At 33.9% G+C, this 23,559-nt stretch overlaps 1 protein-coding gene across 1 annotated transcript in view; it reads left to right on the top strand.

The window, feature by feature from the left end:
* The window catches only part of ZMYM4 (zinc finger MYM-type containing 4), a 143,744-nt gene that overhangs the window by 44,192 nt on the left and 75,993 nt on the right, over positions 1-23,559 (top strand). Inside the window, 1 exon segment of the mRNA XM_081307997.1 lies at positions 10,738-10,783. Coding sequence (XP_081164123.1) covers positions 10,738-10,783 — 46 coding nt within the window.

The raw sequence follows: 23,559 nt of genomic DNA, 5'->3' as shown, positions 1-23,559 counted from the left end.
AAAAAAAAAAAAAAATACATATATATAAAAAGAGATTGTGGAGACTTGTAGATGTTCTTTTCATTTTCCTTAGTTAAGGTTTTTTTAAAGTTTAAATGACATGTATGGTGAGCAATACGTTTTCATTTATGTATATATGTGGAAAATGACTTAAGTCCAAACTATTCATATAGGCATTACCTCACATTCCATGTTTTTGTAGTGAGAACACTTATTATCTACTTAGCAATTTGCAAGTATACAACATGGCTGTTATTTAGGTTCACTGCAGTGTATTTTCTCCTAATTGAAATTTGGTGTCCTTTTGCAAACATTTCCTCAATTCTCTCACCTCCCAGTCTTTGTTTTACTCTCTATTTTATGAGTATGATTTTTTTTAACCCTTCTACATATATCTCATTTTAATCTAATGCCCTCCAGGTCCCTCCATGTAATTGAAAATGATAGGACTCCCCCTACCCAGCCAACCCAGGGACACTCTTATCACTGAGTTTCGCCCACAGCACTTTGTATTTTTTATTTTGAGACAGGGTTTTCCAGGCCGTCCATGAGTTTGTGATCCTCCTGCTTTAAAATTTTTAAAATTTTATTTTTTAGTTGTAGTTGAACACAATACCCTTAATTAATTAATTAATTTTTATGTGGTGCTAAAGATCGAACCCAGGGCTTCGAATGTGCTAGGCCACTGAGCCACAGATCCTTCTGTTTAAAGGTTGAAAAATGTTGTGTGTGGGGCTAGGGTTGTGGCTTAGTGGCAGACTGCTTGCCTACCATTTGAGAAGCCCTGGGTTTCATCCTCAGCACCATGTAAAAATAAATAAATAAAACAAAGGTATTTAAAAAAATAATAATTTCCATTAAAAAAATGTTGTGTGTGAAAGAGGGGAAGGAGAAGAGAGAGAGAGAGAGGCCCAGAGAAGACATCACATTTTCTTTATCCATCCATCCATTGATGACTACTTGGGTTGAGTCTGTATCTAAGCGATTATGAGTAGTGCTGCAATGAACATGAGTATAGGTATCTATTCTGCATACTGATTTTTATATCCTTCAGATATATATCTACTGGCAGAATTGCTGAGTCATATGGTAGTTGAATATTTAATTTTTTTAAAGGAACTAACATACTATTTCATATAATGACTATAATAATTAATATTCCTACTGATCATATTTTAATTCTTAATTATATACCTTTTTTTTTTTTTTTTTTGGAGTACTGGGGACTGAACACAGGGCCTTGCACATGCTTGGTAAGTGCTCTACCACTGAGCTACATTCCCTAGCCCTTGAATATTTTTTTACCTTTATTCTTTAAGATGTCTGTGATAAGAGTTTGTCTAGTTTCTTAGTCACTCTCATGCACCCTTATTTTGTGAGGAGATTGACCTCTTCATATTCCCTTTGTGAACTTGTTGAATCACATATTTACCCTCAGAGAAAAATTTTGTAGTATTTTCATTATAATTTTATACATTTCTTAAGCTTATTTCCAGAACTTTAAAAAATTTTTTTCACAATGCTGGCGATCTAGCCCAGGGCTTTGTACTTGATAGACCTACCCATCCTGAAGTTTTTAAATGCTATTAGCTATTTTTATGAATTATATTTTTCATTGTATTTTAACTAATTATTGCTTCTTCATAGAAATGCTTTTTTGAATGTTGTATTTTGTAAAGAATCACCCTAATGTGTTCTTATTCCTAATAACTTTTTGGTCTACCACCTTGTACTTTTTGAGCAGAGAATTGTTACCTGCAAATATTGATAAATGTTTCCTTTTCATTATTACTACTCTTTATTTTTTGCATCGACTAGTACTTTTAACAAGGTAAATTAATGATTATGGTACCACTTTAATAATAACTAGATGGTAAGGTAAATATTTAATGTTGCTTGCCAATTCAGTGGATTAATTTTCAGTTGAGAACAACTCTGATAACATCTATATATTAGGAAAGATTGATAAGTGGCAGGGGGAGAGGTTTAGAAGAATAAGAGTGGTAGGAACCAAAGTATTTACTGTTTTCATTTAATATTTTTGTTAGATTTGGCTGATTATTTGAGGTAAATATTCTTTGACATGTTAAATATATTATGTTCTATGTACTTGTTAAACTTCTCAAGTGGGAAAAGCCCTGCTTTTATAATATTAGTGAAATCCAGAGATAGTTAAATGGAATGATTATTTAACAAAAATTAACTAAACCATTTTATATTTTATATTTATTTATTATTTGTTTTTGTGGTGCTGGCGGTGGAACCCAGAGCTTGATCATGCCAGGCAAGTGCTCTACCACTGAGCTATATCCCCAATTCCAAAAATGAACTAAAAATCTCATATTACTTTATATTGTTATTACATATTGAGAATGATTTTTTTTTTTTGGTATTAAAATGTGTAGAAATTTATGTTATGGTTTGGATTTGAGGAGTCCTCCAGAAGCCCTTGTGTAAATGCAGGGATATCCAGAGGTGAAATGATAAGATGATAACAGTAACCATCTTAGTTTGGTAACTGAAGGCAGGTGGGGTGTGGCTGAGAAGGTGGGTCCCTGAGGGCTCACTCCCCTTCCCCTCCCTGCCTTGTTCCTGGCCTTGAGAAGTTCTTTGCCAAGCCATTCTACCATTATGTTCTGCCACACTCCTGGCCCCACCTTGGGCCCTAAGCAGTGGAGACCGCCAACCCTGGACTGAACTTCTGAAACTATGAGCCCAAATAAACTTTTCCTGTAAGTTGTTCACATTGGGTATTTTGGTCACAATGATGAAAACCTAGTGCACACAACTTATAGACTTTTAAATGCTGACATCAAAAGTGTGTGGTACAACCAAATGTTTTTGGAAAATGCTGGATAAAAAATAATGCAGGTTTCTTTAATTTTAGAAGTCTTAGTATTTAATGAATCAACATGCATTGTTACTCACCAAAATATAGATCTCTGGTTTTCATATTTACTTGATCATAGAAATTTCTTTCTTTTTTCTTTCTCCTTTTCTTTCCTCTCTTTCATGGCGCAGTATTGGGGTTTGAGCCCAGAGAGCTACATCTACCCAGTTGTCCTTTATTTTGTGACAGGGTCTCACTGAGTTGCTGAGGCGTCAAACTTGGGATCTTCCTGTCTCTGCAGCCCCCTAAATCACCGAAATTACAGGTGTGTTTGTCACTGTGCCCTGATCACAGAACTATTTTTTATTAGAGTTTTGCATTATAGATATTGAGAAATGCAAAGCTGTGGCAGTCATTTATTTTAAAAGATATCGAGAGATTATGCAAAATACAGTCTAGGGCCTGTGGATATCCTAGGATTAAAAAAAGATTTATCTAGAAAGTGATACTGATACATGCATAAATTAACTATCACAAGTGACTCTTAAGTGAAATATAAATCAAGGACTCAGAGGAGAAATGATTTTTATAAAAGGGTCAGAAAAGTTCTCACCGAACAGCAGTACTTTCAAAGAGCAGTGAGATTTTATTAGGTCTTTCTAGAAGAGTGGAAATAATATAAGATTGGTATGATTAGAACTTTGTATAGGAGAAAGGACGTTGGCTCATAATAGTCATTTTCAAATCTTCCATTTTGCTGCTTCTCTCCTTCATTGGTTTTTCTTAGGATAAAGTCCAGTACCTAAATACAACTGATATTTAGGGTGAGCAAAACAGACATTTTATTGAGAGTTGAAGGGGAGCACATTAATAATTACTAGGAGCACATTAGTAATTACTAGGCAATGCCTGTAATCTCAGCCATTCAGGAGTCTAAGGTAGAGGATCACAAGTTTGAGGCCAGCTTCAGCATCCCAGTGATACCGTAATCAACTTAGACCCTGCCTCAAAATAAAAAAATAAAATAGACTGGGGGAGTATCTCAGTGTTTAAGTGCCCTTGGATCAATCCCCAGTAGTAATAACAAATAGATAGATAGACAGATAGATAAAATGAAGATGGTAGATACAAACTGGGATGCCTGACCACCTGTTTGGGAAGAATGTACTTAAGTGTTTGATGCATGACTTTGTTATCAGCTTTATATTGCTTTACTTGCTTTATTCCCTCAATTTTCATCCTGCTAAGCTTTCTACTTTTGAATTTTCAGTTTGTTCTGCTGTCAACTTTTATATTTGCTGTTCTTTCTTGACCCCCTCCCATCTGTTCACCTGTTTTAATTTCTGCTCATCCTTTAGATCTTAAGTTTAACGCCATGAAGTGTCATAGTGTTTGTGTCAGGGGTAGAAGAGAAAATTAACTTTTTAAAAATAAGAATTGTTGATCTAGAATCCAATATATTTCTAATCGTGATCTTTTTTGGAGGGATGGCTGGGGTGTGTGTGTAGGTGATATGTTTATCAATTCACACTATATAAAGATTACATCCTCCTCCAGTCTTTGGTGTAAGTTTTGAAAGTAAAAATGTGTTATGCCCCCCATTGCTTAGTTTGAAATATGGGGAACTGCTTGTCATTTGTTGAATATTTTTATTTTTAAAAGTGGGTACAGTTTTATAAACAAAATGTTTAGTGAACTCTTAATATTTTTAAAGCAGGGAAATATGTCTTTTATTAGTGTAACAAGAGTGATTCATATATATATATATATATATATATATATATATACACACACACACACACACACTCACACACACAAATACATATATGTATACATACATATATATATTCTCCTGTCTCAGCCTCCTGAGGTGCTGGGATTACAGGTGTTTGCCACTGAGCATGGCTGTATTTACAATTTGATAAGTACCATGCTAAGTCCTTTTTGTACTTTTAAAAAATTAATCCTAACAGCCCTATGAAGTAGGTATCTATATCCAGATTTTATGAACTTTTAGTTAAATAGCTGTTAAGGGGCCAGAGTTGAAATTTAAAATCAAGCAATTTAAGATTGGCCTAAGGTCTTAACTAATGTCCAATGATTGCTGTTAATGATGTATATAAAATAATCTCAAACATGCAATAGTTACATGTTTTGAAGTTAATGAGCAGAAACTATGAAACTTTATTGCTGATTAAAAATTCAGTGATGGGGCTGGGGATATGGCTCAAGCGGTAGCGCGCTCGCCTGGCATGCGTGTGGCCCGGGTTCTATCCTCAGCACCACATACAAACAAAGATGTTGCGTCCGCCGAAAACTAAAAAATAAATATTAAAAAAAATTTAAAAAAAATTCAGTGATATTTGTTGTATTGAATCAGGGTCCACATTTCTGTTTTCTTTCTTGGTTTTGTAGTTTTGAGAAAACTATTCTCTACAGAATAGTTATTATAGCAAGAAAACCAGCTTCAACTTTAGGTACAATCAAATCTTTTTATTTAAACTTGAAGGATGAGTAGTATGACTTTGATTTTCAAGCTAAATTATGAACTGTTTATATCTAATTTCTTATTTATAAATATATAAGTTGTACAGGATTGGGGTTTACATCATGGTAGAGTGTATGCTTAGCATGCTTGAGGCCTTGGATTCAGTCCCCCGCATGGGGGCGGGGGGAAGCATCTAAAATACAGAATGAACAAGAAGCACTCAAACCTAAGTTTAGTAAAACCATGGTATCATTATGAAGCTGAGTGTTACATGTTTTTTTGTTTTGTTTTGTTTTGTTTGTAATAGGGTTTGAACCAAGGGTGCTTAGTTATTGAGTCACATTTGCAGCCCTTTTTATTTTTTAAGACATGGTCTTGCTAAGTTGCTTAAGGCTTCGCTATGTTGCTGAAGTTGGCCTTTAACTTGTGATCGACCCGCCTTAGCTTCCTGTGCTTATGAGATTACAGGTGTGGGCCACCACCTGTAGGGGGGAGCTCCCCTGGACACCCAGGGGAGAGGGTTCTCCCCCCTACAGGGGAGTTTGTTGTTTGTTGTTACCCACTTGGTGAGATACAGGCCAAGAAGATATTCTGGGATGTTGTCCAATATTTGAGAGTTATGTTTGTGTTATTTGCTTGTATAATGTTAATTGAATGGTCATCAGGAGATTTGAATTAAAAGCAAAATTTAAAAATCCATCCAAAACTAGACTGTCCTTTAATTGATGCTGTACCATCACATGTGCGATTTCCTTTGAAATGAGGTGACTATATAGTACATTTTTAATCCTGAGGGATTAAAAATGTGTTATTTGTTTAACACACATACACATGTGTACACATATGTGTTTATATATATAATTTAAGAGTTTTACTATTAGTATAGAGGATTGAACCCATGGGTGCTTCACCATTAAACCACATTCCCAGCCCTTTTTAATTTTTATTTTGAGGGCTGGGCTTGTATCTCGGTGGTGGAGCACTTGCCTTGCACCTGTTAGACACTGGGTTTGATCATCAGCACTACACAAAAATAAATAAATAAAGAAGGAAGGAAGGAAGGAAAGAAAGAAAGAAAGACATTGTGCCGATAAAGAAAGATATTGTGTCCATCTTCAACTAAATTTTTTTTTTATTTTTAAATTTTGAGACATGATCTTGCTTGAACTTGTGATCTTCCTTCCAGAGTTGCATGTACCATCATACCTGCCTTAAGGTACTCTTAAAATTAAGTTACTCTTAAATTTACTAGTATATGTGCATATAACATTTCTGTATTTAATATTGTTTCGGTAATGTCTTTCAGGTTTAATACCTAAACTTCATTGTTGTGTACTTCTCAATATATTTGTACAGTATTTTCATTTGTAATTCAACATACTGTGAAAATCAGTCATTTTATATACAGTGCAGTAATTTTTAGTATAAAGTTGTCTTCCCTCAGGCAAAGTTTCACTTTGTTCTTTTTCCCATTCTGCAGTTTCAGTTACTCAAAATCAACTGTGGTAAATTGGACATTCCAGAAATAAACAGTATATAAGTTTTCTTCTTTGTTTCCATAGGCTCCTTATCCCCTGCCTCTCCCCATCCCCCTTCTTTTGACCCCCCCCCCCCCGTCCCCGTCCCCCCCCCCCCTACTGAACTGGGCACCTAGACACTGAGCCACATCCCTATTTTGTATTTTAGTTAGAGACAGGGTCTCACGGAGTTGCTTAATGCCTTGCTAAGTTGTTAAGGCTGACTTTGAACTTGCGATCCTCCTGTCTCAGCCTCCTGAGCTGCTGGGATTATAGGGTATGCCATCATGTCTTTGGCTCCCCGCCACACACAAACTTTTTTTTTTTTTTTTTTTTTTTTTTGCTGTATGGGGATTGAGTTCAGAAGCATTCACTGAATTACATTTACAGATCTTTTTACTTTTTATTGTAAGGCAGGGTCTTGTTAAATTCCCCAGGCTAGTCTTGAATTTGTAATCCTCTGCTTCTGGATTTGCTGGGATTACAGGCATGCATCCTTGAACTGGGCTCATAAATTTTAAATTGTGCCCCATTCTGAGTTATGTGATCAAATCATTTTCCATCCTGTTCCATCCTGCATGGAACTTGAATCATCCCTTTGTCCAGTGTATCCATGCTGTAAATACTACCTTCCCATTAGTCACTTGGTAGCAGTCTAGATTATCAGATATCAGTGTTTATTTTCAACCAACTCTGAGAGAGTAGGCATGTCATAGTGCCTACATCATTCATCTATCTCATTTCATCTCATCAAGTGAACATTGTATATCTTTCTTTATCACAAGAAGGTGGGTGTATAGTACAATAAGATAAAATGAGAAGAGACCTAATTCATATAATTTATTATAGTTACAGTTGTTTTATTAATAGTTGTTGATCTCTTGCTGTGCCTAATTATAAATTAAACTATCATAGGTATGTAAATATAGGAAAAAGTATACCAATATAGGGTTCAGCGCCATCCATATTTTTAGGCATCCACTGAGGGTCTTCAAAAGTATCCTCTGCTGATAAGGGGGAACTGCTGTATTCACAGTTGTACATATCTATTAGTAAATTCTTTCCTGATTCTCCCTCATGCTCTTGCCCTAGTCTTGGACAGCCACTAATCTGTTTTCTTTCCCTGGGGTTTTCAAATGTATACCCATTTCGAGCAAAAGAGACTGGAGATAATTTTGTCTATTTGTAAACAGACCTATAAATTGTTTGGTGATCAAGAAAGAGGCAATGTTTTGGGGCTGGAGTAGTGGCTCAGTGGTAGAGTGCCTGCCTACCATGTGCAAGGCACTGGGTTTGATTCTCAGCACCTCACATACGTAAGCAAATAAATAAATAAATTGACAACTAAAAAATATTTTTAAAAAAGAGGCAATGTTTTAGTCTTTGCTTTTGTTTTGAGAGATAAGGAGGGAAGGAGAGGCAGGAAAACAAAGAGTCTGATTTTGAACCTGTAGAGGAGGAACTTTAATTCTAAAATCTTTTGACATTTTGAAAGAGTGTTTTCTGAAGTTTTAACACCTGATTCTTTCCTCCCTCCCCCTTTTTTTCATACTGAGAATTGAACCCATAGGGTGCTTTTCCACTGAGCTACATCCCCAGTCCTTTTTATTTTTTATTTTTGAGACAGGGTCTTACTAAGCTTCTGAAGTGCTCACTAGGTTGCTGAAGCTGGCCTCAAACTTATGATCTCCTGCCTTAGCCTGCTGAGTCACTGGGCTTGCAGGTATGTTCCATCATATCTGGCAACACCTGATATTCTTTCTGTCTAGGCTTATTTCCTGAGCATTTATCAGTTGCTATTTCTTATATCCAGAGTAATTTTAATTATTTTCCCCATTTTCATTTTAATATTTTCCATGTGAAATTGTAGAGGGTCTAAATTACATTTTTTTTCTTTTTTAGAACAATATGGAAGTATGTGTTCTGGCTTAGATAAGAGATACTGTTTCCTATGGAATGGAGTCTGATCTTAGGAGTTAGGTTTAATAGTTCATCAGGGGAAAAGATTATGTCTCACAAAAAATTTCTTAAATCACTCATAAATTATAGACATACTTCCTCTTGGTATTATTATCAGTGCCATTTCTTTCCTTATAGCATTGTGCAAGATTGTCCTTTCACTGGTTGAACATAAGATAAATTGCCTCTGGGCAATATTTTATAAAAAGCATATTAACATTTTTAAAAAATATGGTGTGTGCTCCCCTCCCCCCATGCTAGTTTATGCATTTAAAAAAAACTCCTCTTTCTTTTGGAATTCTGAAGTTTGATCAGGATGTATCTTTTCCTCCTTCTCCCATTACATCTTTGGTATCAGATGGGCTCATTGAATCTTAGAATTCATATTTTTAGTTCATAGAAGTTTTGTTTTAGTCTTCTACTTCTTCATTATTCCCTTCTTTTGGGGTGCCATATAGTGTGTGTGCATGCGTGTATATATTTAAGAGGTGTTGATGGACATAATACCTTTATTTTATTTATTTTTATGTGTTGTTAAAAGATTGAATCCAATGTTTCACACATGTTAGGCAAGTGCTCTACCATTGAGCTACAACATCAGCCCCTTGGGGACCTTGGAGATTGCTGTAAGACCTATAGCTTAATCTTCATGTCACTCAAATTATTGTTTCTAGTTTTTTGTATTTTTTTAATTGATCAAGAATTTTTCCATTATTTTACCCAAAAATTTTTATTTTGGCAGTCATTTTCTTGTTTCCAAATATTTTTTTTTCTCATGACCTCATGCAATTAATGTTATTATTTTTTGTGTGTAACCTCAGATTTAACTTAACACATTTCTTAGAAGTTTCTTTATTGTAAATTACTCATTTTCTTCTTGAGTGGTTTTCTGTTTGTTTACTTTGAACCTTCTCTTCCACGGAATTAATTTATTTTAGAAACATGGAATATTGTTTATTTATATTGTGCTCATATTATTAATATCAGGTACTGTTTATCTATACCTACTATATTTTCTTTGCAGTTATGTAGGTAGTTCGGTAATTCTGTTTCTGTCTTGAATGGAGTGGCCAACTCCGGGCAAGGTTTATCAAGAAGTGATGTTCTTGTGTTCAGGAGTCTGGAATACTAAGATTTCTTTAAGTAAGGAGTCCTTTAAAGACTCAGGGTGGAGCATACTATTTTCTTTAATTCCTTGGTAGAATTACCTATGTTATAATTTCTTTTCCCTCTGTGTCTGTTTTTAAGGTCTAGAATTTCCTCAGACTTGACTCTACTTCCCTGTAATACGATTCACTTTCATTTTAAGAACAACAAATTTCTGCCTTTAGCCTAAGAACAGAAATTGTCATTGCCAATTGTTCTGTTAAGGTTTTTTTTAATATATATTTTTTAGTTATAGGTGGACACAACTACCTTTAGTTGTTATTTTTATGTAGTACTGAGTATCGAACCCAGTGCCTCATGTTGGCGAGGCAAGCGCTCTACCACTGAATGACAACCCCAGCCCCTGTTTAGTTTTGATAAGTTTTTACATAGTTCTCCTTAAGAGTTAGTAAGTTCTTAAGTGTTAACTATGCTTATTATTATTATTATTACAGATATATATGATCATCCTCTTGTGTGATTTATTATAAGAGTGATTAATAAGATAGGGAATGTAATGTATTTCTTGGGTTTGGTTTGAAGAACTGTTTTTGTTCATCCTAAATTTTATTTTACTCCATTTGGAAATGTTTTTGTTTATGTTGTTCATTTGCATAATTTGGCTTGAAAATTAGAGCTCCTTGGGGAATAGGGAAGGATACAAAGAAGTATGAATGAAGAATGTGAGGGCTGGGGATAATAGCTGAGCTGGCCCTGGGTTCAATCCCCAGCACCAAAAAAAAAAAAATGATTATGAGAATAACGTTACTTTTCTCTTTCCTTTTTTGCTTTTTCAGTTTGAACAGAAAAGTGGTGCAGTTTTTGATGAAATTGTAGAGAACTGTAAGTACCATTTGAAAAAAAAAATCTTTAGACAGATGAAAGTCTAGACAAAGCATTTAGCATTAGAGTGGTTAGTGCTAATTTATGTGATGAACCAGTTATATTTAATCTAGATCTCATCACATCCTTTCAGTACTTTTAGCAGATTAATTTGAATAATAAGAGTCTTGCTTTTTATTTTCCAAGAAATATTTTACTCTCAAGTTATTTATGTGTTGAAGTATAATAACACTTTGTGCTAGTGTGAATTATATAGAAAAGTATATTTATTATTTTAAAGGTTTCTACTTTTTTTTACAGCATCTTTCAATGTTCTCTTTAGAATCTTTGTGCTATAGTATTTTAAAGAATTCTTTTTATGATTATAAAAGTAATACATTCAACTTATAGTATAGAAATCAATAAAATAGAAAGTAAAAACCTTTGTCATTACCATTCGCTAAAGATAACTGGCTTTAAGAGTTTGATATATATCTTTCCAGACTTTTTTCTATGAATATATATGTATATATACACACACGTGTGGGCATACACACACATATAGTATATGGGAATTTTTTTATATGTGCAGGAATCGTATGAATGCCATTCTTGCCTTTTTTCTTTCAACTGCATAGAAATCTTTCTGTGTCAATGGATATAATCCTTTTGCATTCTTTTAAATGGCCACTTAATATTTTATTCTTTGGCTATATTGTAATTGAACCAGCTTCCTCTTTTATACATATGTAAATTATTTTCAGTTTTTCATTATTATAAACAATACTGGGTAAGTTTTCCTCTACATGTCTTTGTATACTTGTTAAGGTGTTTTTGTAGGATAAATTCTAAGAATAGAATTGATAAATCATTAAAGGATGTGTTTGTGTTTGTTTATGGAGTGTAACTTTTGTCAATTAGAATTCTTCAGCGGAATGTACCTTTCCTTTCCTTTTTTTTTTAAGTTTTCATCTACCAGAAGAATCTATGAGTACCTTGTTTCTTTTTGGAATTTGCTAATATTTTTGAATGTTTACATTTTTTTAAGTTAGTCTTAATTTTTTGTTATTTGATATCGATAGTTTAATTCTTATCTTCAGTGGATTTAATTATTGTTGCTGGCAACAAAGTAGATTAACTAGTTTATCTAGAAGAAACACTTTGATGTAAATTTGGTATTCCATAGAATTTAGAGTGGAGGTAAAAAAACAAATTTCCTCCAGTGTACTCAGCAAAAGATATCAGCCTATCCTGTCAGAGAACAGTTATATACCAATGACTTTTAGTCTTTCTGTTTAATTCGTTTTTAATTTCAAGTTCCTAGAAGAAACATTATTGATTGGACCACGCTGATTCTGATGGTCATCTTTGAACCAATTATGTATCGGGAAAACAGTCAAATGTTAAAGCAGAGCTTTTAGGACACGTTCCTCTGCCACTATTTCTTATTTTCATTAATTTTTTGTTTTGTTTTGTTTTTGTTGGATTGGCATTCGAACCTAGAATCTTATGCTTGCTAGGCAAGTACTCTACCATGAGCCACATCCCCAGCCTTCACCAAATAATTTTTTTAAAATATTTTTTTTGGTAAATGAACACGATACATTTAATTAATTAATTAATTAATTATATGTGGTGCTGAGGATCAAACGCTAGGCAAGTGCTTTACCACTGAGCTGCAGCCCCAGTACTTACCAAATAATTTTTGAATACCTGCTCTAGATATGTCTATGCTTAAGTTTGTATATTGGTAATGGAAATGAACCAAAATTTCCGATGAAGGTTTTAATCTGTTGCTCTATTTTTTAGTTTTTGCAATAGGAACAATCTTAAAAGTGGCAACAGGAATTTATCTTAAGAGATGTAATCAGGGCTATAGCTCAGTGGCAGAGCACTTGCCTAGCATGTGTGAGGCACTTTGTTCAATCCTGAGCACCACATAAAAATAAACAAATAAAGGCATTCTGTCCATTTACCATTACCAACGTTTTTTTTTTTTTTTTTAAAGCTATAATCAAGCGGCTATAACTAGAGTCTTATACTTAACATTTATGTTTATTTAATTTTTGGTACCAGGGATTGAACTGAGGTGTGCTTAACCACTGATCCACATTCCCATCGTTTAAAAAACAACAACAACAACAGCAGCCAACAAACAAAAAAAGAGACAAGGTCTTTCTAGGGTGTTTAGAGACTCCTTAAGTTGCTGAGGCTAGCTTTGAATTAGCAGTCCTCTTGCCTTATCCTTCCAAGCTGGGATTACAGGTGTGTGCTACTGTGCCTGGCTAATAGGGGTCTGTCTTTCTTTCTTCCCTCCCTCCCTCCCTCCCTCCCTCCCTCCCTTCCTCCCTCCCTCCCTTCCTTCCTTCCTTCCTTCCTTTTTGTTTTAGAGAGAGAGAGAGGGGTGGGGAGAGAGAGAAGAGAGAGAGAGAATTTTAATATATTATTATTTTTTTTTAGTTTTTTTGGCGGACACAACATCTTTGTTTGTATGTGGTGCTGAGGATCGAACCCGGGCCGCATGCATGCCAGGCGAGCACGCTACCGCTTGAGCCACATCCCCAGCCCTAATAGGGCTATTTCACCCCACTCTCTCAGGACATTGTTAAGCTAGAGAAGGGCTAAGGATGTAGCTTAGTGATAAGAGTTCTTGGCCCTGGGTTTGATTCCTAGCACTGCAACAAAACAAAACAGAACAAAAAGAACAAAACTGGAGATGTACAAGCAGTTTTATACCAAATATCAGATATAAATAGTACAGTGTTTCCCTTTTTCTCTCCATTTCTGGTAGTTTGCCATTAAAAGGATATTGGAAGGGGCTGGGATTGTGGCTCAGCGGTAAAGTGCTTGCCTAGTATGAGCGGGATCCGGGTTTGATTCTCAGCACCATATAAAAATAAAGGCATTGTGTTGTATCCATCTACCTAAATTTTTTTTTTTTTAAAAAAGGATATTGGAAGCAGAGAAGTGACTCGTTTTAAGGGAACACTTAAGCCTCTCTCCATGAAGATTTAGAAACATTATCCAGGATTGGTAAGGGCATACTGCTATCTAATAATATTCAGGATACCAAAGATGGTTTCAAGGCCTAACACTTTGTCTTAGGATAGATGTCTAGAAAGAAAAGAGATTTATCATATTCTAAATTGACTTTCCAGAGATACAGTATGTTTAATGAATGGGATTTAAAAGAAAAAAGGCTGAAACATTTTTTAAAAAATATTTATTTTTTAGTTTTAGTTGGACACAATACCTTTATTTTATTTATTTATTCTTATGTGGTGCTGAGGATCAAACTCAGGGCCTCGCACATGCTAGGCAAGCATTCTACCACTGAGCCACAACCCCAGTCCAAGGCTCAACATTTTATGGGTATGAAGAGAGGTGTGGTTGCCCATCTTGTTCATTTTTCAGGAGAATGTGTGCTGTGGGTTTTTTGTAAGATTGGCAATAGAGAAAGTGACTGATAACTGTGAATCATTCATATTCCCCCATCTGTTAATAGTTTATGCGAAGTGTGAAAGTAGTTCAAACAGTATAAAGAGATTATTTAACGTATTCACATAGCTATTTTCTTAAAGACTTTTCATTAAATGACTCTGCAATAATGAACTGGTCATCCAGCAATAGTTAGTTAATTTTGTTTGTTTTTCAGTACTGGAGATTGACCTGGGACTTCAATCACTGAGCTACATCCTTTTTATTTTTTGAAATAGTCTCAATGGGTTCCTTAGGCAACTTTTTGCCCTCCTGCCTCAGCCTCCCTAGTTGCTGGGATTACAGGTGTGCCCAGCTTAGCAATGTTTAATTTTCTAAAGATAGAGCAAGTTTATTGAATATAATAAACTTGACAACTTCAACGGAAAAGTAAAAGCATTATTGATTTGTTCTTGAAGATGTTATTTGGATGAAAAAATCTATTTTGATTACTTGTAGTGTACTAGTTTGTGGAAAAACCTTACATGTATTATTCTTTAAAATGTCTGATATTTATTAGTTTTGGATATTAAGCTCAACTATATAATAGAAACATGATAGAAATTTATTTCTCATAATCAAGAAGCCTCAATTATAATATGGGTTTGTAGTTTTCAGGAATCCAGGGGCCTTCAGCTTTCTGTATCACAACCTTAGTGCATGGCTTCCATTTTCGAGATATCTTGGTGTTCTGAGATGGATGATGTTCCCTGGGGAGGAAGGAAAAAAAAACACACTTCTTAACACAATTAGGACTTTTTTTAAAATGGACATTCTACCTGTGTGATTGGGTATACATTTCATTGCCCAATCTAGCTTCAAAGAAAGCTGGAAATTATAGTCCTGTATCTGAGCCTGTTGCCAAAAATAAAATTGAGGATCTCTTAGTAAGGAAGAGAAGGAGAATTGTTATTAGTGGGCATTATCTGTCATAGTAACCATTTGGATGAAGAAAATATGGCTGTCTTCATTTACTAAGGAAAAAAAACTGAGGTTTAGAGATATCATTTAGCTTTTAATTGGAGTCAGGATTTGAATGAAAGTTTACATAACTCTAAAGCCCCTCCTTTTAAATTTTTCATTATCTATTTATGAATTGCCCTGTAATTCATTGGAGTCACAGTTTTTTGAGAATAACAATTATTTGATAGAAATAAAGGTATTTGTAAAGTAACTTTTGAAACATTTTAAGGAGTATTAACTATGATTGAGGATTTTGTTGTTGCTTATGGGGGTCTGAATTATATCTGCCTTATCAGTATGGTTCAATTTAAGAAAATTGATACAACTTAAAACAAGTAAAATGTAAGAAAACAATAAAAAGAACCAATAATTGAAGTTTTTCCCTTTTAACCAGAACTGTTTACATATTTTTGTTTATATAGTTTATTGTCGAGTATTTGAATTCTTCCAACATTGTGAAAGACTATTGTCCTTATAAAAATGTTGAAAAGAAACCTAAAGTTTCTTTAGGGATGTAACTTGAGAATTGATAGAGCCTTAACTGAAAAACACCTCACAGTTCTCTACAATTTTTAATTCATTAAATAAAAACAAAGGTTCTTCTTGAATTGAGCATATTGACCAGTAACCAGTGTAAAGATGGACTAAACTAATTTTTGTTTTATTTCTGTATTTTTGTGAACAAATTACAGCTATGTTTCAGTATTGTTATTAATAATATTGAGTAGTGTCAGGGAAACTGAAGACATAAGTTGTATGTGGAATTTAGTTCAGGTTGGTCAGTAAGATTAGAGGGTGATAAAAAACCATATTGTAAACGTTTTGAATAAGACGATTCTGACCTGTTTCTCCAGTGGAAGATGAAGAAATAGAATGTGACCATTTAGAACACGTGTACACAGAAACATATGGATGAAATAATCTTATGTCTATTGATTATTTATTAACTTAATTGTGTGTATATTTAAAACTTATTTATGTTGAATTATTTAGAAAATACACTTGGTCCTCCGTATTCATGGGTTCTGTATCTTTGGATTCAGTAAAACTCAGATAAAAAATATTTGGGAAAAAATTGCATGTGTACTGAACTTGTAGTTTTTTTCCTTTTCATTTCCCCTAAACAATAGGCATAACAACTATTTACATCATATTAGATATGATAAGTAATCTGGACAACTTAAAGTATACAAGAGGATTTGCCTAGTTTACTTGCAAATACTGTGCCATTTTGTCATATAAGGAACTTGAACACCTGAACACCTTGAGAGTGGTTTTTTTTTTTTTTTTTTTTTTTTTTTTGGTACCAGGGATTGAACTCAGGGGCACTTGACCACTGAGCCACATCCCCAGCCATTTTATATTTTATTTAGAGACAGGGTCTCACTGAGTTGCTTAGCACCTCACCATTGAGACTGGCTTTGAACCCAGCCACTGGGATTACAGGTGTGTGCCACCATACCCGGTACCTGTAGATTTTTTTTAATCTTAAGTGTTGGTCTTAACATAGTTTTCCAGGATTTTCTAAATTGTGTAAGATAGAACATATCTTGAATTTGCATTCTAATTACTACATGCAGTTTAAACCACCTGAAATTTGATGTAAAATATTAACCATTTTATTATGCTCAAAGACTAGGTGGCTCAGGTATTTAGAAAGGGATCACTCCCCATCCCAAAACAATGCGTGGGTCTTGACAGACGATTTGGAGGCTGGGGGTGACTACAGTAGCCTGGAATAACCTGGAATTATAGTCTGGAAGTTTATTGACTTATGTCTGGTGCATGGGCTAGGAGGACTCAAAAGTATGGAACAATGACTTGAGCACCGGAAAATAGTCTGAGCTTGCTTTCCTAATACATAGTCTGACTTTTTTTAAATGGTGGCTTAGGGTCCCACACAAATTAGTAATTCAGTGAATAAGGCAGAAGTTGGATCATCTTTTTTTAGTAGAACTTCAGAAGTCTCAAAATATCACTTCTACCACATTCCATTGGCTACAGGCAAGTCATAGGCTTGCCCAGGTTCAGAAGAATTTGCAGAGTCTTCATCTTTATAGGAGGTGGTCTAGGTCACATTTTGGAAAGCACATGGGGTGTGACGTAACGTGGCCATTTTTATGAAAATACAATGTGCTGTCACAGCATGGAATTCTGCAATTGAATATTGCATCTAAACCATAAAGTAGGTTTTAAAAAATTTATGCTAGGAGGCTGGGGATATAGCTCAGTTGGTATAGTGCTTGCCTCGCATGCACAAAGCCCTGGATTTAATCCCAAGCATTGCCCCCCCCCCAAAAAAAAATCATACTGTATATCTGTAAATGAATTTCCACAGCATTAGTCACTTCCTGTAATACATACGCACAAATTGCTTGAATCTGTTCATGTATGATTTTTTTTTTTTTTTGCATTTCTGCTGGTTTGTTCTTTCCATGTCATCAACCCTATCCCTTTTCACAATTCACTTAAACAGCTTTGTAGGTAGCCTTCCATGTTCTTATCAATGTTCATAAAATTATTAGCCATAAACATACATAGATAAACATACATAAGATTTTTGAGTAATATTTTGTTTAGTAAAAGTGGGATCATATTAATAAATGGGATTGATTCAAACTAAAAAGCTTCTTCTCAGCAAAAGCACAATCAGTGAGGTGAATAGAGAGCCTATAGCTTGGGAGCAAATTTTTATGCCTTGCACATCAGATAGAGCACTAATCTCTAGGATATATAAAGAACTCAAAAATCTAAATACCAAAAAAACAAATAACCGAATCAATAAATGGGCCAAGGCACTTCTCAGAGGGTGATATACAATCAATCAACAAATACATGAAAAAATGTTCAACATCTCTAGCATTCAGAGAAATGCAAATCAAAACTTAAGATTTCATCTCACTCTTGTCAGAATGGCAGCTATTGAGAATGCAGACAACAATAAGTGTTGGCGAGGATGTGGGGAAAAGACACCCTCATAAACTGCTGGTGGGACTGCAAAATGGTGCAGCCTATATGGAAAGCATTATGGAAATTCCTTGGAAATACTGGGAATGGAACCACATTTTGACCCAGCTATCCTATTCCTCGGTTTATAACTAAAGGACTTAAAAACAGCATACTATAGGTACACAGCTAATCAATGTTTATTGCAGCACAATTCACAATAGCTAAACTTTGGAACTAACCTAGATGCCCTTCAGTAGATGAATTGATAAAGAAACTGTAGTATATATACACAATGGAATATTACTCAGCATTAAAAGAGAATAAAATTATGGCATTTGCAGGCAAATAGATAGAGTTGGAGAATATAATGCTAAGTGAAGTTAGTTAATCCCAAAAAACCAAATGCCAAATGTTTTCTCTGTTATAAGGAGGCTGATTTATAGTGCAGTTGGGAAGGGGAGCATGGGAGTATTAGAGGAACTCTAGATAGAGCAAAGGGCTTGGGGAGGGGGGAGCAAAGGGCTTGGGGAGGGGGAGGGAGGAAGCATGGAGCAGAAAAGATGGTGGAATGAGATGGGCATCATTATCCTAAGTACATGTATAAAGACACAATGGTGTAAATATACTTTGTATTCAACCAGAGATATGAAAAAATGTGCTCAATATGTGTAATATGCATTCTTCTGTCATATGTAACAAATTAGAATTATAAACAATTTTTAAAAGTGGAATCATATACATACTCAGTTTTACTTTTCTCTTCCAGAAGTACTTCATGATACCTTTCCATCACAATTGGAATAGCTATAAGTCTTAAATTTATACATAATGTTTTAATTTAAGTCCACAATAAGTCTTTTTCTGCCTTGTTTTTAAGGCATTTACATTGTTTTAGTGGGTTTTTTTTTCTCTTTTGCCTTGAAAAAAAGGATGCATTTAGAATCCTTTAATATATGTCCTTATTTATTTGCGATTTTTGTATTTGTGCATAGATTCTGAAGAGTGGATAATATGGGTTAAAGGAAATGCATAATTTTAATAGGTATTGGTGGACTTCTTTTAATCTTTAAACCTAACATTTTAGCCAGCAGTATATAAGAATACTTTGTCCCACTCATTAGTATATATTATACCTCTTTGTAGTATTCGGCAGTCCAGTAGATGTACGACATCTGAATTAACATTAATTTGCATGTTCTTCAGTCTTATTGAATCAATATGTTTAACATTTGAACTTGTTCTCTATTGTCTAGCCATAAATATTTGTTGAATATCTTTTGCTTGTTTTTCTACTTTTTTTTCATGCCAGGTTGCAATCTCGTTTCATATTATAATAATTGTTAAGGTGAGTCATAGCATATTAAAGTAAATATTTTAAAGAACATTTGGGTATACACTTAAAAAGATAGACAATCACTGTATACCTTCAGTGTTTTTAACTTTTGAAATGCATAACTTAAGGCTCTTGAAAATGGAGGCTGGTGTCCTGATTTCTCTTGTTTAACTGTCTTTTTTGTTATCTTTTGTTAAGTATTTTAATATTTAGAAATTTCAGCAATTTGAAAAATAACATCTGGATTTGTAGTCTTGGTTAAGGAAGTTTTTCTTATCTCTTGATTATATGGTGTCCTAGAATTTCTTAGAATTTTTAGAAATCTATTTTTATAAATTATTAAATAAGCACAAAAATATAATGAGAGATTAAAACAAAATCATCGGCTTCGCTACCTAACTTAAAAAAAGTATATTTTTGGGCTGGGGTTATGGCTCAGCGGTAGAGCACTCGCCTCTCATGTATGAGACACTGGGTTCGATCCTCAGTACCACATAAAAATAAATAAACAAAATAAAGATAATAAAATGAGGCTTTTTAAAAAAAGTATATTTTCATACTTTTGATGCCAGTTCTCCAGTCCCATATAAATAGCCAGATCTTCAGAAAGTAATCACTATTCTAAACTTTATTTCCTTACTTTTCAAAATTGTTTCACCATATTATATAATATCTTCATTTTACTTGCTTTTGAGCTTTGCATTGTTTTGAATCAAAGTGTATATGTTACCCTTGCTTTTTTTCCATTTTATATTCCTGAGATTTGGCTGTATTGATGTTTGTAGTTTATTCATTTGTCACTGACATATGATAATTCATTATGTAAAAATGTCACATTTATTTATCTGTTTATTTAAAATTATGTTAAAAACATAACAAAACTTATCACCCCAAACCATCATAATTCAGTAGTGTTAACTGTATTTACATTGTTCAAGATGAACCCTTGCATCTTATTATTGTTCACTGAAACTCTGTGTTCAGTGAACAATAAATCCCTATTACTCCCTCTTCCCAGCTCCTGACAACTACAATTTTCTTTTTGTTATTAAGAGTTTCACTTCTTTAGCTACTTCCTATAAGTAGAATCATACAATATTTGTCTTTTCTTGTTGACATATTAACTTAGGATAATGTTCTTAAGTTTTATCTTTGTTGAAATGTTTGTCAGAATTCCTTATTTTTTAAGGCTGAATAATATTATGTGATATACACATATCACGTTTTATTTATTCATCTATTCTTTGATGGGTATTTGAGATGTTTCTACTTCTTTGCTGTAGTGAATAACATTGCAGCAAAAAATGGGTATGCAGATATCTCTTTGGGATGTTGACTTCATGGTTTTTTTTTTTTTTTTGGCTGTTTGTTTTTGTTTTTCAAACTCAGAAGTGGGATTACTGTATCACATATAATTCATTTTTGATTTTTTAAGAAACTACCTCACATTTTTCTACATTGGTTAGAAGAATTCACATTCCTACCAGTGTTGCAGAAGGGTTTTAATTTTTGTACATCATCAATACTTGTTATTTTGTTTTTGATAGTGTCTATCTTAATGAGTATGAAGTGGTGTCTCATTGTAGTTTTGATTTGCATTTCTTTAATGATTGGTAATGTTGAGCATCTTTTCATATGCTTGTTGATCATCTTTGAAGAAATGTCTCTTAAAGTTATTGGCTATTTTAAAATCAGATTGGTTTTGTTTTTGATGAGTTGTAAGAGTTCTGTATAAATATTTCCCTTTATCAGATTTGTAGATATCTTTTCTTATTCCGTTGGATTTTTTCTCACTTTATTGATTGTTTACTTTGATATAAAGTTTTCAAGTTAAATGTAGCCCATTGGTAGAGCACTTGCCTTGCATGTTTGAAGCATTGGGTTTAATGCTCATTACCACATAAAAAATAAATACAATAAAGGTTATTGTGTCCATCTTCAACTAAAAAAAATATTTTTAAAAAATGTTGCCCATTTGTCTTATTTTTGCTTTAGTTGCTTGTGCTTTTGGTGCTATATCCAAGAAATTGTTGCCAAATCCAGTATCTGGAAGCTTTTCCTCTGTTTTCTTTTAGGAATTTTATATTTTAAGCCTTATACTTAAAAAAATATATTACAATTTTAAATTATATTATTTTGCCTGTAGATTTCTTGAAGCTTCCAGTTTTTCTGTTATAAACGTTTCTTCTGTGAACATTTATATGTATTTTTCCTAATAACATAAAAGTACCTTGTATGAAATTCAGTGTAAGATGTATTTCTTATGGTGGGTCTCTCTCTAAAATAAATTTTGAATCTGTTACTCTAGGGCAGGGACTGGCAAACTTTTTCTGTGAAGGATCAGATAATAAACATTTAGACTTCATAGGTCATATAGTCTCTGTTAGAGCAATTAGCTATGCCTCTGTAGTACAAACATAGCCATAAACAGTGCATAAATGAATTAAATTAATTCATTTTCATCAAAGCTTTATGGGCACTAAAATATGAATTTAGTGTAACTTTTGTATCAGGAAATGTACTACTTTTGATTTTTTTTTAAAGGCATTTGAAAGATGTGAAACAAATCTTTCCTAATAGGGAATCCCCAAAGAACAGGTGGTTCTTGAATTTTGTGTACGCATAATTTACCTCCCAGAGTTGTAGAGCTTATTTGAGAAGGTGATTGCATAAATATAAGGTGTGTAAATTCCCACATTGCTAGTAATGCAAAACTTTATTCCTAAGTAGTTTCATCCACTTGCACTTTTATTCCTGGTTAGTTGTGGTCAGCTCAGATCTGGCCAACACTCAATTTATCAGACCTTCAAACTTTGTCAGTATGGAAAATACAACATGGAATTAGTTTTGTGTTAAATTTGCATTTCCCTGATTAATAATTATTAATAGTAATAATTAAATATTTAGTTGAACATTTAAAATTGTTTATTGGCCAGAATTTATTTCTCTTGTGAAATGACTGCTCAGTTAAATATATTGCTCAGGGCTGGGGACGTGGCTCAGGCGGTATCGCGCTCGCCTGGCATGCTTGCGGCCCAGGTTCGATCCTCAGCACCACATACCAACAAAGATGTTGTGTCCGCCGAGAACTAAAAAAATAAATATTAAAAATTCTCTCTCACACTCTCTCTCCTCTCTCACACTCTCTTTCTTCTCTCACTCTCTCTTTAAAAAAAAAATATATTGCTCACTTGCTATTGGGTCTTTTCCTTATTGAATTGTAGGAGATTTCTAAATATTCTGAACAGTTAACTTACTAGTTATAGATGGTACAGATAATGCTCAGTTTGTGTCTTGTCTTTGTAGAGTCTTTGCATATGCAGAACTTGATTAAATTTAATATAATTGAGTGAAGATAAATGTATTAGTCTTTTCCTTTGGTTTACATTTTTTCCCATCATTTTATTTTAGAAAATCTTGCCTGGTCTGAGATCAGAAACATGAATTGTTTTTATATATATATATATATATATATATATATATATATATATATATATATATATATTGAACCAATGCTTGTTGGTTTTACCTGTTGCATGTAGCTGTTGAATCACCCTAGATTAATTTTTTATAAAGAAGTGCTTGGGGAACTAATTTTATCTTGTATCAGAAGGCTAATGAATTATCTTATCACCATTTATTAAATACTGCCTCCTTTTCGTAGTGATAAGGCTGAATATTTGTGAGAACCCCCCCCCCCCCCCCCCGCCGCTTTCTCAGTTAATGTTCCAGGGGACTGATTATTTATTCATATGCCAGTACCATGTTGTTTTAATTGATTTAGCTATATAATAAATCTTGGTAATCTGATAGGACATATCCCTGAAAATTGTTCCTCAGAATATTGTCTGTTCTTGACTATTCATGTTAGAAATATCTTGCTAGCTTTTTTTTTTTTTTTTTTTTTTTTTTTTTGGATACTGAGGATTTTAACCTAGGAGCACTTAACCATAGTTCTTTTTATTTTGAGACAGGGTCTCACTAAGGTGCTTAAAGGGTCCTTGGTAAGTTGCTGAGGCTGACCTTGAACTTGGGGATCCTCCCTCCACAGCCTCCCAAGTCAAGCAGCACCATT

This window comes from Spermophilus citellus (genome assembly GCF_964194105.1).
Source record: "Spermophilus citellus genome assembly, chromosome: 9".
In the NCBI taxonomy this organism is placed as follows: domain Eukaryota; kingdom Metazoa; phylum Chordata; class Mammalia; order Rodentia; family Sciuridae; genus Spermophilus; species Spermophilus citellus.
The sequence above is the reverse complement of the archived record's forward strand: the minus strand, read 5'-3'. Positions and strand labels throughout refer to the sequence as shown.